General features: G+C 40.5%; 1 protein-coding gene across 9 annotated transcripts in view; it reads right to left on the bottom strand.

Moving 5' to 3' along the window:
* Cplane1 (ciliogenesis and planar polarity effector complex subunit 1) overlaps positions 1-16341 on the bottom strand; it is a 100179-nt gene that overhangs the window by 10395 nt on the left and 73443 nt on the right. For 7 of the 9 annotated variants that reach the window (NM_001427186.1, XM_087621753.1, XM_087621755.1 and 4 more), the window contains 8 exon segments: positions 1098-1128; positions 4167-4331; positions 5404-5488; positions 11154-11518; positions 13957-14106; positions 14440-14632; positions 14941-15050; positions 16013-16090. In NM_001427186.1, the coding sequence (NP_001414115.1) occupies positions 1098-1128; positions 4167-4331; positions 5404-5488; positions 11154-11518; positions 13957-14106; positions 14440-14632; positions 14941-15050; positions 16013-16090 (1177 nt within the window). 9 annotated transcript variants of the gene reach the window in all.

Below are 16341 nucleotides of genomic sequence, written 5' to 3'. Positions count from 1 at the left end.
AGGGTCCAGAGATCCAAAGCCTCTGGCTTCAGTGGACACTCGTGCACACACCCACAAACATTAAACAGCAACAGAGTAGCAAAACTTGGGCTGGAGAGATCACTCAGCTCAACAGTTAAGAGCAATGGCTGCTCTTCCAGAGGACTTGGGTTCAAGTCCCAGCATCTACATGGTGACTCACGACCATCTGTAACTCCAGTTGCAGGGGATCTTTGGCCTCCCTGGGCACATGGCACTCAATGTGCACAGCTATACATATAGGTAAAACACCCATATACATAATAAAAAATTAAAGTAGCAAAACCCCAATATACCCTTACTCAGTTTCTGCAAATCTGGTTACCTGAAATAATTTTCATCTTATATCAAAATCATGGACTGGCCTATTATTAACTAATCTATATAACAGATTATTCTAATTGTTCCACTCATGTCCCCTTTCCACCCAAAGTCAAATATGGTAGTGGTATAGCTGTCTTGACGTCTGTCTTCTCAAATCTAAAACAATTCCACCTTTGCATTTTTCATGACCTTGATGCTTTTGAGAAATCTTAGCTGGCAGTCTTATGAAACACCCCTTGGTATGGACGCCTCCCTTCTGCTCATGGCTAAACCATGCTGTGTTGGCCAGAACAGCGCTATACTGATGCTGTGCTCAGACAGGTGGTGCTATGTTTCATTACAAGAAACTATGGGTCTTAACTGCTGTATCTTAAGATGTAATGTAAGAGAATGCAGCCAATACAGTATATTACATTCTACTCATTTGTATTAAAATAGCAAAGAAATGTAAACCTTCCCCGGTCTCCTAAAATACCCATTCCCAATGGAAATTTATAATATTTCTTTAAACTACGAAAAAGTGAAACACAAAAGTTCACATTTGGCCAGACATGGTAGTGCATGCCTTTAATCCCAGCACTTGGGAGGCAGAGTCAAGGAGGTCTCTGTGAGTTCAAGACCAGCCTGGTCTACAAAGCGAGTCCAGGATAGCCAGGCTATACAAGAGAAATAAACAAGATTCATATGAGCAACAAAATTTCCATAACACATAACAACACACATTTAATAAAATCATGAACTCTTAAAAGATTTACCTTTTGAATAATTCCTTGCTGTTATTCACACCTTAAAAAAAAGAAACACTATTGTTTATACAATGATTTAAGTCAATGATCAGAATACACTGTATGAAATTTTTCATTATTTTAAAAAATGTAGCATTTGTATGTGTGTACTAATGTGTGTACAAGCACATGCAAATGTGTGTGCATGTGTAGAGCCTAGAGGTTAACACCAAGTGCCTTCTTCTATCACTCTCCGCCTTACTCTATGAGACAAGATTTACCTTGAAGCTGAGGCTGGCTGGTTCGACTATAGAGGTCCAGCAAGCTCATGGACGCTCACATCTCTGCCTTTCAGACCTACTGAGCCCAGCCTTTCATGTGGACACCACAGATCCACACAAGCATGCTTGCACAGTAAGCGAGCCCTATACCTACTGAGCTGTTTTCCCAGGCCCCGGGCCAATTCTTTAACTTCAAGTCCTAATCAGATATAGAAATTATTTAACCAGAATGAAATCATTTTATGTCTAGTATGTGTGTGTTCCTTTATATATATGATTTGGTAGTAATTATTACCTACATTTTTAAAGATTATTTTTAGCTTATATGTATGAATATTTTGTATATACATATATAAGTATACTATGTATGCCTGGTACCGAGGGAGGCCAGAAGTTGTTATCAGACAAGCAGATATGGACTTACAGGCAGTTGTAAGCCATCATATGAGCTTAGAGAACAGGACCAGGGTCCTTGGCAAGAGGAGCAAATGCTCTTCATCACTGAGCCATTTCTCCAGTCTGTGTTATCTACATTTTTTTCTGTCTCATGTCTATGTAGAACACATTAGAAAACACACTCTTCTTTCCTTTGTACCTTCATAGAGTGATAGAGTAGAAATTAGTCAAAGAAGACAGGACATCTCTGACAACCTGAAGAGAACATGTACTGGAAACAAGTAATTTCAATGTAGAAGCAATCTTCTTAGAAGATCTGTATCTTCAATAAAGAGAAGAGTGTTCTGACATCTCTTAAAATTTTTCCTTGTTAAGATCTTATTAGATTGGCTAAATTGTCTCTAAAACTTATATAAGCATGTGTTTCAATACACTATAATTTTGGGTTTTTTTTTAAAGAATATATTTTATTTCTTAATTCCCAAGTTGAGGATTTTTCTTTGTGAGAGATGGGGGTCTTATGTATCCCAAGCTGGTCCCAGACTTTTTGTGTACAAAGGAAGACGTGAACTTCTGCTTGCCCTGCATCTGTCTTCTGAGTGCTGGGATCACAGGCATGTACTGCCTCAGCTGCATTGTGTGGTGCTGGAGGCTTTGGGCATACAAGGTGACATTCCACTCCCATCCCCTCAGTGTAAGGATTTGTCTTCATGCTTAAAACCTGGCAAGTGTAAAAAAATTTTTTTGAGGCAGGGTCTCCCTTATGTAGCCTTGGGTGTCTGAGTACTCATTAATGTAGACCAGGCTGGCCTTGAACTCACAGAAATCTACCTGCCTCACAAGCACTGAGATTAAAGGTGTCTGCCAGCATGTCTGGCAAGTGTGAATTCTTAATAGCAATCAATTAAAGGAAAAGTGAAATGCTTTACATAAATCTAAGATGATGTCAGTAGTAATAATACCTTGCTTATTTTATAGATTTCCTCTTAGGAGAAAAAGATATAACTGAAAGACAGGGTGCATTAAAGACATCTTGTAAACTGTATGTGGTGGTGCATCCTTTACTCCCAGCACTTGTGAGGGAGAGGCAGGTGGGTTTCTGTGAGTTCAAGGCCATCCTGATCTGCAGCATGAGTTCTGGTTGCAGACTTAATCCTAAACAGTACCTATAAACCTGGACAGTTAGAAAAGTAACTTGTGAGAAATGAAATAGATGGCTTTTTGAAGACAGGGTTTCTCTATATCCCTGGCTGTCCTAGACTTGCTCTGTAGACTAGGCAAGCCTTGAACTCAAAGATCCACCTACCCCTGCCTCTCAAGTGCTGGGATTCCCAGCTATTATTGACTTGTTTTTATTTTATGTGCATTGGTGTTTTGCCTGCATGTGTGTCTGTGTGAGGGTGCCAGATCCCCTGAAACTGGAATTACAGTTATGAACTGTCATGTGGGTGCTGGGAACTGAAAACGGCCCTCTGGTAGAGCAGTCAGTGCTCTTAACCACTATCTCTCCAGTCCCATAAAGAACACGTTAAAATAGTTATTCTAACTCCATTTTTCAACCTTCCTTTGGGACTGCCTTCAAAAATGGTTAAGCAGAATTCATCAGTGTAATTCTCCATTAACCACAATTCTTCATTTTAAATAGTTACATTAAGTCTGCCATCTTCTTCCTGCATTCTTTAGGAATGTTATAGATATTTCTAAAATTAAAATCCAACCCCAGTCAACCAATTATTTTCCATTAACTTTTTTTTTTCTAAATGGAAAGAGAGAAAACTCCAAGCTATTTGAAGCTCTTTTGACCATGACAGTGAGGAAATGACACTATGTTTTTACAAGAGGCCAGTCTGGATGGAGACTCCTACTTAAGGCATTGAAATTCTTATATTATTAAAAAAAAACACAATAATATGATTTCTTTTCAAGTTTATGATCATGCATTAAATATTAGAGGGAAATATTTTAATTTATCCAGGTGCCATGGCTCTGTAAGAAACGCCTGTTATTCATGACTGAATGTCCCTGTAATGATGATGCATCTCCGAATGACATCAGACAGTGGCTCTACATCTATACAGCCTCAGCTCCTCAATGACAATAATGGCGTTCCTCCCTCACCTTCAACCTTACAAAGGAACTGTGCAGGAGACACAGTACATGGCAGGGGCCCAACAAGTAGCCAACAGTACTGTTACAAATTAATTTTAAAATTCTAATTAACATCTAATTTTTATAAAATTAAATAATACTAATGACTATAGATGGTTTGAAGTGTTTATGACTTTTTATATGTTGAATGGCATGCTTTAATTTTTCTTCCCTGAAGTGAATGTTGTAAAATTCACAAAGCTTTATACCTGTACCCCTCCCAGGTAGAGTTTGGTAACCCTTTAATGCAAACATTAAACATGAAGAACAGTACCAGGAGAAGTAATGTTCCAACCCACAGAGGAGCAGGCAGCAGACCCTGCAGAAGGGCATGTGTAGGCTTTCTGGCTGGAATGATCTTCTGTTACTGAAGACTCTGCCTCTGAGGCCTCCTCTGTGTTGTTTTGATCTTCCACATCCTCTGGAGTCTGAAAAGACACTAATCCAATGCAGGCACACAATTAGAAAAATACACGGAGGGAAAAGGTAAGAAACCACAGCACAAACAGATTGGGAAACAAAGTCTCAGCTACTGAAGACAGTCACCGCTCTGAAATATTGAGCTGATGGACAAGGACGACAGAGAGTAGAGTCAGTGAATAGAAGGCAGGTTTGAAGAAGTACTAGTGAGTACACCACTGAGCCCCAAAGACGAAGAGACTGTGAAGTGTTAAAAACACACACACACACACACACACACACACACACACACACACACACACGTACAAAACAAACAAAACCGCCACAGGGGGTGGGAGATGGCCCAGCAGATTTGCTGCCAAGCACGAGAACTTCAGTTGGACCTACAGGACTCACACAGGAGAGCAACAACTCCTCAGGCGGGCCTCTGCCCTCCAGGTGTGTACTGCCTCACCCCCAAGCAAATAAATAAACATGTCAGTTTAAACAGTTAAAGAAATAGAACAAGGTCCAAAACAAACTTATCAGCATCTTCAGAACAGTGGAAGGAGACGAAATGGCACAAACCTCCCCATGTTAAATCTCTACGGGGAGACTCTGGTAAGGTGTAAGACAGAAACTCATGCCTGGACAACGGACCAAAAAAGAAAATCCAGTAAAAGGCAAATTGTAAAGCAACCAGAGGTTTTAAAGCAGCAATTAGACTACAGCACACAGGCACTGTAAACTCAACCATTCGAGAAGTCAATAAACACTGGGACAATGCCTTTCAAATAATGAGGGACGTACTTGAGTCAGAGAAAGGACAGGGATTCCACAGTGAGCTGTACAGTAAAGCTATTTTCAAAGATGGGGATAGCTCACCAGTCAGAGACTTGCAAAGAACGAATAATGGAATGTTTGCAGATACAGACCCAGGATACACATACCTGGTACACACACACATTTAGGCAAAACACCCATACAACATAATGTAAACATAAAGAAAACATAAAAGATTAGGTGTAGGGTGGGGAGCAATGGCTTCATCTCCCATGTAGGAAGGAGTTTTTTTGAAGTATTTTGATGCCAGACCTAGTACCAACACAAACCTTCAGAAATGCTGATGGCTTTTGAAGCTAGTAGCTTTTCAATTTCAGGGCGAGAAGATAATCCAACGTGATCCACCAGTCCAGCCTACAAAAGAAAACAAACACAGCAAAACAATTGTTGAAATGTTAAATTTTGATAATGTCAAAAATATGCACAATTCTATGTACATTTTAAGCACTTTAAATAATACAACAAAAATGAAAGAAACACCAGAAAACCTAGTCTGAGGCTAGTTGGAGAACAGGAAAAGGAAGTTTCTAGCTAGTTATAGCCAAACTGATGTGACATCTCACAAGGATTTGGAGATGACTTTATCTGGTTCTGTAGTAGGAGAGAAAGTTAGCCACCACTGTGACAGTCTTCTACATTCACATGAGAAAGAAAGTCCAGAGACTGAGAGATTTCCACAGTGCCAGTCATGGATTTCAACTCCAGTCCAAGTGAGTACTTGTTCATGGTGTCCTAGTCCCTTGTCTCATCCAGGTCTGCAAGCTATTTTGTTAAACTTGGCAAATCAAAGTGTTGGTATTTTAATTAGAGATGAAGGAAGGAGGGTAATACAAGGAGGTAGGAGGAAGAAGAGATAAGAAACATTACAGATATTTTAAAGTCATAGGGAAACATTTCATAAGCTTACTTAAGAATACATATATAGGTGTGTACATATAGACACATGTATCTGGCTTTTTACTTTATTATTATTATGTTTAATTGGATATTTTCTTATTTACATTTCAAATGTTATCTCCTTTCCAGGTTTCCCATCCATAAACCCACTATCCCAACCCCCCCCCTTCTTCTATGAGGGTGTTCCCCCACCCAACCACCCACCTCTTCCCACCTACCCACCCTGACATTCCCCTACACTGGGGAGTCCAGCCTTGGCAGAACCAAGGGCTTCTCCTCCCACTGGTGCCCAACAAGACCATCCTCTGCTATACATGCAGCTGGAGCCATAGGTCTGTCTATGTGTACTCTTTGGGTAGCGGTTTAGTCCCTGGGAGCTCGTGTTGGTTGGTATGTAGCTCTTATGGGGTTGCAAACCCTTTCAGGTCCTTCAACCCTTTAACTCCTCCAATGGGCACCCCATTCTCAGTTCAATGGTTGGCTGCTAGCATTTGCCTCTATATTTGTCATACTCTGGCTGAACCTCTCTGGAGACAGCTATATCAGGCTCCTGTCAGAATGCACTTCTTGGCATCAGCAATATTGTCTGGGTTTGGTGGCTGTGTGTATATGGGCTGGATCTCCAGGTGGGGGAGGCTTAGAATGACCATTCCTTTAGTCTCTGCTCCAAACTTTGTCTCCATATCTCCACTTATGAATATTTTTGTTCCCCATTCTAAGAAGGACTGAAGCATCCCCACTTCTTGAGCTTCATGTGGTCTCTGGATTGTATCTTGGGTAATCTGAGTTTTAGGCTTATTTTCCACTTGTCAGTGTGTTTTGGGTTACCTCACTAAGGATGATATTTTCTAGTTCTATCCATTTGCCTAAGAATTTCATAAAATCATTGTTTTTGATAGCTGAGTAATATTCCATTGTGTAGATGTACCACATTTTCTGTATCCATTCCTCTGTTGAAGGGCATCAGGGTTCTTTCCAGCTTCTGCTATTATAAGGCTGCGATGAACATAGTGGAGCATGTGTCTTTGTTGTATGTTGGGGCATCTTTTGGGTATATGCCCAGGAGAGGTATAGCTGGGTCCTCAGGTAGTTCAATGTCCAATTTTCTGAGGAACCTCCAGACTGATTTCCAGAGTGGTTGTACCAGTCTGCAATCCCACCAACAATGGAGGAGTGTTCCTCTTTCTCCACATCCTCGCCAGCATTTGCTGTCACCTGAGTTTTTGATCTTAGCCATTCTGACTGGTGTGATGTAGAATCTCAGGGTTGCTTTGATTTGCATTTCCCTGATGACAAAGGATGTTGAACATTTCTTTAGGTACTTCTCAGCCATTCAATATTCCAATGCTGAGAATTCTTTGATTAGTTCTATACCCCTTGTTTTTAATAGGGTTATTTGGTTCTCTGGAATCTAACATTTTGAGTTCTTTGTATATTTTGGATATAAGCCCTCTATCTGTTTGTTGTAGGATTCGTAAAGATCTTTTCCCAATCTGTTGGTTGCCATTTTGTTCTATTGACAGTGTCCTTTGCCTTACAGAAGCTTTGCAGTTTTATGAGGTCCCATTTGTCGATTCTTGATCTTAGAGCATAAGCCATTGATGTTCTAGTCAGGAATTGTTACCCAGTGCCCATGTGTTCTAGACTCTTCCCCACTTTTTCTTCTATTAGTTTGAGTGTATCTGGTTTGATGTGGAGGTCCTTGATCCACTTGGATTTGAGCTTTGTACAGGGAAATAAGAATGGATCGATTTGGATTCTTCTACATACTGACCATCAGTTGAACCAACACCATTGCTGAAAATGCTATCTTTTTTCCACTGGATGATTTTAGCTCCTTTGTCAAAGATCAAGTAACCATAGGTTTTGGGTTCATTTCTGGGTCTTCAATTCTGTTCCATTGATCTATCTGTCTGTCTCTGTACCAATACCATGCAGTTTTTATCACTATTGCTCTGTAACACTGCTTGAGGTCAGGGAAGGTGATTCCCCAGAAGTTCTTTTATTGTTGAGGATAGTTTTTCCGCTATCCTGGGTTTTTGTTATTCCAAATGGATTTGCAAATTACTTTTTCTTCCCCCCCCCCGCCCCCCGCCCCCCCCCCCCCCCCCGAGCTGGGGACCCAGGGCCTTGCACTTGCAAGTGCTCTACCACTGAGCTAAATCCCCAACCCCTGCAAATTGCTTTTTCTAACTCTATGAAGAGCTGAGTTGGAATTTTGATGGAGATTTGCATTGAATCTGTAGATTGCTTTCAGTAAGATGGCCATTTTTACTATATTGATCCTGCCAATCTAGGAGCATGGGAGATCTTTCCATTTTCTGAGACCTTCAATTTCTTTCTTCAGAGACTTGAAGTTCTTGTCATACAGATCTTTCACTTGCTTGGTTAAAGTCGCACCAAGGTATTTTATGTTATTTGTGACTATTGTGAAGGTTGTCATTTCCCTCATCTCTTTCTCAGCCTGTTTATCCTTTGAGTAGAGGAAGGTTATTGATTTGTTTGAGTTAATTTTATACCTGGCCCACTTTGCTGATGTTGTTTATCAGGCTTAGTAGTTCTCTGGTGGAACTTTTGGGGTCACTTAAGTATACTATCATATCATCTGCAAATAATGATATTTTGATTTCTTCCTTTCCAATTTGTATCCCTTTGACCTCCTTTTGTTGTCTGATTGTTCTGGCTAGGACTTCGAGTACTATCTTGAATAAGTAGCTCATAAGGCAATTGCTGAAGAGTCTTTGAAGAAAGGCTGTCAGGACTACTCGGATGCTCAAGATTCATTTGGACATGTCCAAATTTGTGGGTTTTTTATCACAACAGCATGCAGGAGTCAGAGACAGGCAGATCTCTAAGTTTGAGGACAGACTGGTCTATAGAAGGAGTTCCAGAACAGCCAGAACTACAGAGAAACCCTGCCTCAAAAAACAAAAACAAGTAAACAAAGACACACCATGTAAATACCACAGTACCATTATTAGTAATGATCTAGTCATATTTTATGTGGTTTCACATGTTTAATCCTAACTTTCTTGTATGTAAGGATTAAAAGAACAGTATACATTACCTATTCTGGTAAGAATGTGAAAAAGATTGTTACATGTGCTGATGAAGATGTGGAAGAAAGGCAATTCTTGTATACTGTTCATGGGAATGTAGAATAGCCATTATGGAAAATACTATGGAGATTCCTCAAGTTAAAAATAGAACTACAATAAAATCTAGCTGTCTCATATCCAAATAAATAAATATATAGAAAAGAAACATCTGGGTTCATATGGTCACAGAAGTCCAGAAGTGGACTACTTTAGCATAGGTAGCCGTAAGATCTGCCCTGCCTAAGACATCAGATCTAGTGGACATCTTCAGCACCTGCCCCTGGATGACACAGTTTGATCCTAACAACACAAAATGGAAACAACCATGAATGGACAGATGAATAAAGAAAATATAGGACACATGAGACACTTCTATTCATACACAAAAACCAATCTGGACAGAACTGAAGATCACTGTGTTACGGAGAGAGAAGCACATGACTTCAGTCGGGGCAGTGCAGGGAGTTGTTCTCACAGAAACTGTGAGCCAGGGGAAACTGCGGTGATGGAGGGGTGGGGTTGGAAAAGACTGACGCTGCCACACAGAAGGCAAGACACTGTGTGCTGCCACACATCAGGGTGACTGCAGGGAACAGTAATGTACTGTACATTTCAGAAACCTGGAACAAAGTGTTTCCTAAAGTTTCATCACAAAGAAGTGATGGATATTTGAGGAGACAGGCTTAGTTGGATTTCATATTACATAATACATACCTGCAAATTGGCAAATGGTACTTGATTAATAAGTACAGTTTTTGTTTTTATGTGCAAGTTAAAAAATAAATTTAAAAACACACTCTATAAGCTCAATAAACTTGTTAAAGTGCTACACACTAGCAATTAGACACGCTTGCTAGGTGAGTCGGAGGTGGAACACTCACCCTACAGGCTCCTCTGCCTGTCTCTAACATGGTTAACATATCTTTACTGTTTGTTCTTTAGTTGTGATTATATATTAGATCATCTTCTTCTGTGAAAATTCAAGAGAGCAGCCTGGACTACATCCTGGACTCCGTCTCAAGGAAAGGAACTTGTGTGAAATACTTTCTTGCAAGACCTCTTTCCTACTGTAAGCCTGACTTAGTACCTTTCCCCTCCCGCAGGATGCAGCAGAAGCGCTGATGGCCTAGGGAATGTCACAGCACTCATGTGGGTTCTCTCCTCCCCATATGCACTCTGGGGACATAGAAGGACAGCAGTGGGGTCATCAGGCTTAGTGACAAGTGCTTCACATACTGTATGAGCTGTTTCAAGTGTAAAGAGAGCAGTATTTGTGAAGTTACCAGTCTTTAAGAGGAAAAGGACGCTCCACGGAAGGCAGTGTGTCCAAACACACTGGTGTGTAGCTCACAGTCCTTCCCTGCTGGGGAGCACAGGCTCCCTACTACAAAGCTTGTGGTGGCTGTTCTCAGCTGTGGGACATTTGCCCACCCAGGCAGCATCGTCTGATTGTTACTACTTGGGTTATGCTACTGGCACCTAGTGAGTGAAGCCCAGGACACGGCCAAATATGCCGTAAGACACAGAAAGACAGAAGGACCCAGAGCTACGAGTGGAGCTCACTGGCAGAGCACTTGTCTCACATGCCAAAGACCTCAGAACCACAGGAGGAGAAAACATTGCCTGGCGAGGTGGTTCTCAACCTTCCTACTGCTGCAACTCCAATACAGCTCCTCATGGTGTGGTGACCTTCAGCCATAAAATTAGTTTCATTTCTACTTCACACCTGTAATTTTGCTACTGTTACTAATTATAATGTAAATATGTGTGTTTTCTGATAGTCTTAGGTGACCCCCTGTGAAAGAGTTGTTTAACCACCAAAGGGGTCAGCAATCCACAGGTTGAGAACTGCTGATATAGCCTGTAAACAATACTGAGGTTAAAATTACTGGCTTAAGTTTTTCTCCATTATTCAACAGATATCTAAAATTATATCATACTAATCATTCTATATATCTAATAACTCAATTGCAGCCATCACCTCAGGCTCTCACACACACAATCCCACCAGAAAACAATGGTACCTTTTCCCAGTGTAGATTCAGCACTTCTGGTGCAGGGAAGTCTTGCTCTATATTTTCTGCAATGGTCTGCACTGTTAACAGCTGCTCATCCATCTTCTGAAGCTTGGCAGTAAGATGTTCAAGCTTCTGAGCAGAGGGACTTGGTGTGGGACACACAGCAGGGTTTGAAGGGACACACGCAGCAGGGCTTGAAGGGACACATGCAGCAGGGCTTGGGGGAACACACGTAACAGGGCTTGGAGGGGGACACGCAGCAGGGCTTGGAGTGGGACACGCAGGAGAGGCATCCTGTAGCAGGGTCCAAAGCAGGGACTGTTCCGCAGAGTCCAATTTTGTGCTCTGTTCCTTGAACTGGAAGTTTTGTTCTAGGATATCAAAACAGTTATCAAAGAAAGATCAGCATTAATTCTACTAAAGAGAAAAGTAGTCTCTCACTTTAAGCCAATATACCATTACTTTTCAAATTATTTTATTAAGAAATTTATAAATTCAATTCAGTGTCTACATTGCTGAAATATATCTAAGTAGTGAATTAAAGACCTATACCGTTGGGGATTTAGCTCAGTGTCAGAGCACTTACCTAGCAAGCTCAAGGCCCTAGGTTTGGTCCCCAGCTCCGAAAAAAAGAAAAAAGAGAAAAAAGGAAAAAAAAAAAAGATATACCAATGTAATCCCACAAAGCTCTACATACATAGCAATTTGAATGTCACCTTTATACCTTCTTATACAGTGCCGTGGAAGCAACTTAAGTTCCTTATGAGCTTTTGAAAACCAACAGCATTACACAGTGAAAGCCAGACTCAGCACTGGCTACTACCCGACTCCATGCAGAATGTGAGCCAAGCAGAGACCCTTGAAGACTAACTCATTGTTTCTCTGCTGGACCCTCTTCCCTGGTACCAAGCTGAGGAAGCGGCACTTCCTTGCACCACGTTTCCCAACTCAGAAGCCTGACAGCAAGCTACGGTTGCCCTCCTTCAGATTCCCAAGTAGCATACAACACAGGTGACTGTCCCTCCTCCACGGCTCCATTCTTATCCTGCTTCACTTTGTTTTGAGAATACAGACCTCAAACAGTATCCTAGTTTTCTCCTGTGTAGTCTCTCTCACAGAGCCTAACAGGATGTGTTAGAAACACAAAATGATATTGTTACTTTTCTTCCCATGTGTCTCTATGCCTTCACTTTAGAGGTCTACATGTTTCAATATGTCTAACAATGGCAGTCTTCTTCCACCTCCAAACCTTCAGCTCTTGCTACAGCTTTCAACAAATACTACATCTGCCTCTAAGAATGGTGAACATGCCAAACCCATCAGGCTCACAAAACTGTACTACTGCAGCCAATCAGACTCAGTCACAGTGCAGTGAACCATCACTGTTGGTATGTCTCCTTTAAACAACCTGTCCTCTCAGGAGGACATCTAATGCTATGCTGCTCAAGAGTGTCATTAGCCGTCCCTCACAGCACTTACAAGCAGTGTCCTATCATCCCTTACTCCTCTGTCTTCCTTCCCACAGTCACTGTCCACAGGCTGACAATCATGCAATTACTTTGTCACTCCTAGTATTCGGTCCCTAAATAATTACACAATGAGAAGCCCATAAAAAACAGATTTTTGCCTACTGCATTTAGCTCATAGAAGTTCTATGAAATTCAAGTTTCACAATGAAGTGCTCTGAAAAATAAGAATTATAAACAAATATAAATAGTACTTTTTGATAGTTTCTGGCCCTAGTCCTGGTTAGGCCTTCCCAAGAGAAGATGCTGTCAGTGCTGATCTTTCCCTGCTTACCCCTGGGTCAGCTGACGGTCATATTTTTTATTATCTATTAATCCTATTTCTCACAGCCTGAAGTGCTGCTTCTAATCTCCCTCAGGAAGGATCTGGTGCACAAAGACTTAAAGGGAAAAATACAGCAGAAACCATGGCCTTGGCAGGTAAGGAAAGAAGCTGGTTAAATTTAGAAATATATATGCTTATACATGCACACATAGGCATGAGCAATTAGTGAAAAAGAGTCCATGAATTTGAAAGAGACCAAGGAAGGGAATATGGGAGGATTTGAAGAGAGAAAAGAGATAGGAAATGATATAATTATATTATAATCTCAAAAATGAAAAAAAAAACCCAAAAACCTAAATTACTAGTTGGCTACCATGTACATGTATTTACTATGTACTATTATAGAATTTCCTACACATATGCTTTACTGTGTGTGTGTGTGTGTGTGTGTGTGTGTGTGTGTGTTGGGCAGAGTGGGAAGTGTGAATGAAGGTCATAGGATACTTAGGGAGTTGGTTCTCTCCTCCTCTTTTGCAACCTGTGGTTGAACTCAAGTTATCAGGCTTGAAAGTGTAATGCTTTTACTGGCTCTGAATTTCCCTTCTTTTCAAAGATGAGAATTCCTTTAAAAACATCAAAATACTAAAAGGACTCTGAAAGACGTTTATTTTCAGCCTTATTACCGGGGTTGGGGATTTAGCTCAGCGGTAGAGCGCTTGCCTAGCAAGCGCAAGGCCCTGGGTTCGGTCCCCAGCTCCGAAAAGAAAAAAAAAAAAAAAAAAAAAAAAAAAAAAAGATTCAGCCTTATTACCTTGTGAAAGGTGTGCACAAGTAGATCTGAAGTCTCCTTGCAAACTACAAAGGGTCCCAGGCTTGGAGCCCTAGCTGTACCTCATTTATATACCTGACCTCTTTCTCTTTTCAAGGGCTTGTGCAATCACAACACAAGTAGCAACATGTCTTTCTTGGGTAAGGAATGCATGCAGGACGGGCCATGCAGTACACCCTAGGTATTTACCTCCACCCTGTTGCCGGTCGGATGGCATCACGGAGAGAATCTCCGGCTCCTTTGCTTCCATAACACTTTTTCTCCAGCTTTCCCCATCCTGACAGGATTGAGTCATTTTTGCAGGTTCAGAAATTAAACCCAGAGTAGAACCTGCAGATTCTATGAAGCACACAAAAGCGTTGAGGGTAAATATACGAGCCTGGCATCAGGAAAGCTAACAGAGCATTTCTTTTTTTTCTTTTTTTCTTTTTCTTTTTTTTTTTTTTTTGGTTCTTTTTTTCGGAGCTGGGGACCGAACCCAGGGCCTTGCGCTTCCTAGGCAAGCGCTCTACCACTGAGCTAAATCCCCAACCCCTAACAGAGCATTTCTAAATGGTAACAGAAGCATGCTACAGAGCAGGGGGTCTACAGAAGGTCTAGAAGACAGGGTAAGAACAATGGTGCTAAGTACATTTAGTATTTTTAATTTGTTTTAAAGTAAGGAAAGATTACCTTGACTCTGAGAAGGATGAGGGGGAGCAGTACTGACAACTGAAGCTGCCATGCAGTGTAACTCTGCAGACGATGGGGCTTCTGGAGGATGGCTTTGCTGCTTGGCAACATCATCTGAAGGCTCTTCACTGGCAGGCAATCCCAACAGGTCATCAGCTTCAATGTCAATCACATCTATATATGTATGTCTAGCCTGGTTAAATACACATTAATCAATCACTCTTTTTTTTTTTTTTTTACTTTAGATGACCATGAAAGGGGTGATGGTAGTGATAATTCATCGCTCCTCTTATTAACAATATGTATGGCTAACTTAGAGAAAGCAGCACCAAGTAGGTTTTAGTTTACAGTACTATAGGGCCTAACACATAAACTAATTTTTTTTTTACAAAACTACTCAATTTTTATATTCATTTCACCCATAAAGTGGGATACTATATGGATGACCATAATAAGTTTTGACACATGGTTGTTATTAATGTATAGACCATGGCTAATTACCATATGAGGTGGGGATGGAGACAAAGGTTTCTCTGATATTCCGGTGGGAAGTCTGGCATTTAGATATATGTCTGGAATTAAAAGCTGTGGAACATTCAAAGGTTCATGGCCTGGAAATTAAGGAAAGAAAATCAGAAATGTTAAAAATGTCTGTAGTTGTTAAGTTTTAAGAATATGTTTGCAACAAACCACATAAAACATCTATTTCTTAAAAATCTAAAGAGAAACTTCTTAGCTATAAATAGATTAAAGAAAATTAAGCTGCCAGGTAGTGGTGGTGCATACCTTTAAGCAGGAGGCAGAGGCAGAGGCAGGTGGATCTCCGTGAGTTCGAGGCTAGCCTGGTCTACAAAGTAAGTTCCAGGACAGTGAGGGATAGACAGAAATTCTATCTGCGAAAAAAGCAAAACAAAACAATTCTAGTCTAAGGGTGATTTTCTATAGGAAAATTTATGATCAAAGACAAAAGAACAACTTTTGTGAATAACATATATGGGCAATAAGCATGTAAAAGTGTAAAGAATATAATTTCCTATCTCTATTTCCAATGATTATTTTACTTAAGAGAAACATATATATTAGCTACATTTTTTAAACTTTCAATAGTTTATTTTCACAGAAATATAATTCATACTCTTATAGCAATCACAGGGCTCACTGCTAGCTTTTGCATTTCACTGGTTGACTGCTTCTTATTCAATAGTAAATAAAGAGGCTGACACTACAGAGGTGAGCAGACAGCTGAGCTCTGGGCTTTTATTCTAAGACTCAAATCCACTTTGTTAGCATTTTATTTTTTTAATAAAGTATTACTTTAAATATATATGTAAAATGGAATTCATGTCATATTGGCTTTACTGAAAAACTGCTCACAAAGATGGTAACTTAATCACAGCTTATCTTTTAAAACCAAGGGGGGTAGGGGGCAAGACTGTTTCAATTGCCAGTCTATCTCTGTGAAGCCGCTTCCTTGGTAAACTGTCTTTTCTAAGGGAGAGGGGTCTTTAACTTTGGCATTAATGCAGACATAACTTCAGTAAGTCAACTTACTCTCAAAGAACAAAGAACTCACCTGAATTTGTAGAAACGACTTGCTGAGTTTTATTACTTTCAGAATCAACTTCTTGGGAAGTGCCTTCTTTATCTTGTGCTAAATTCAGATATATGAGGGAAAAAGAAAAACCAGAAAAAGAATTTTATAAACAAGAAAATTAAATATATAAATGAAGATAATTAGAGAGTATATGTGAAAGGTAGTGAGAAAATAGATTGCCAGCTTAACTTAAGTTTTATTTTATTTAATGCTGAGACATGGTCTTACTCCACAGCCCTGACTGACCTGGAACTCATTACGGTGGTCAGGTCAGCCACAGACTCACAGATATCCCCTGCCTCTGCCTC

Source organism: Rattus norvegicus, chromosome 2, assembly GCF_021556685.1.
Source record: "Rattus norvegicus strain SHRSP/BbbUtx chromosome 2, alternate assembly SHRSP_T2T, whole genome shotgun sequence".
Classification (NCBI taxonomy): Eukaryota; Metazoa; Chordata; class Mammalia; order Rodentia; family Muridae; genus Rattus; species Rattus norvegicus.
This window is presented reverse-complemented; position numbering and strand designations above follow the sequence as displayed.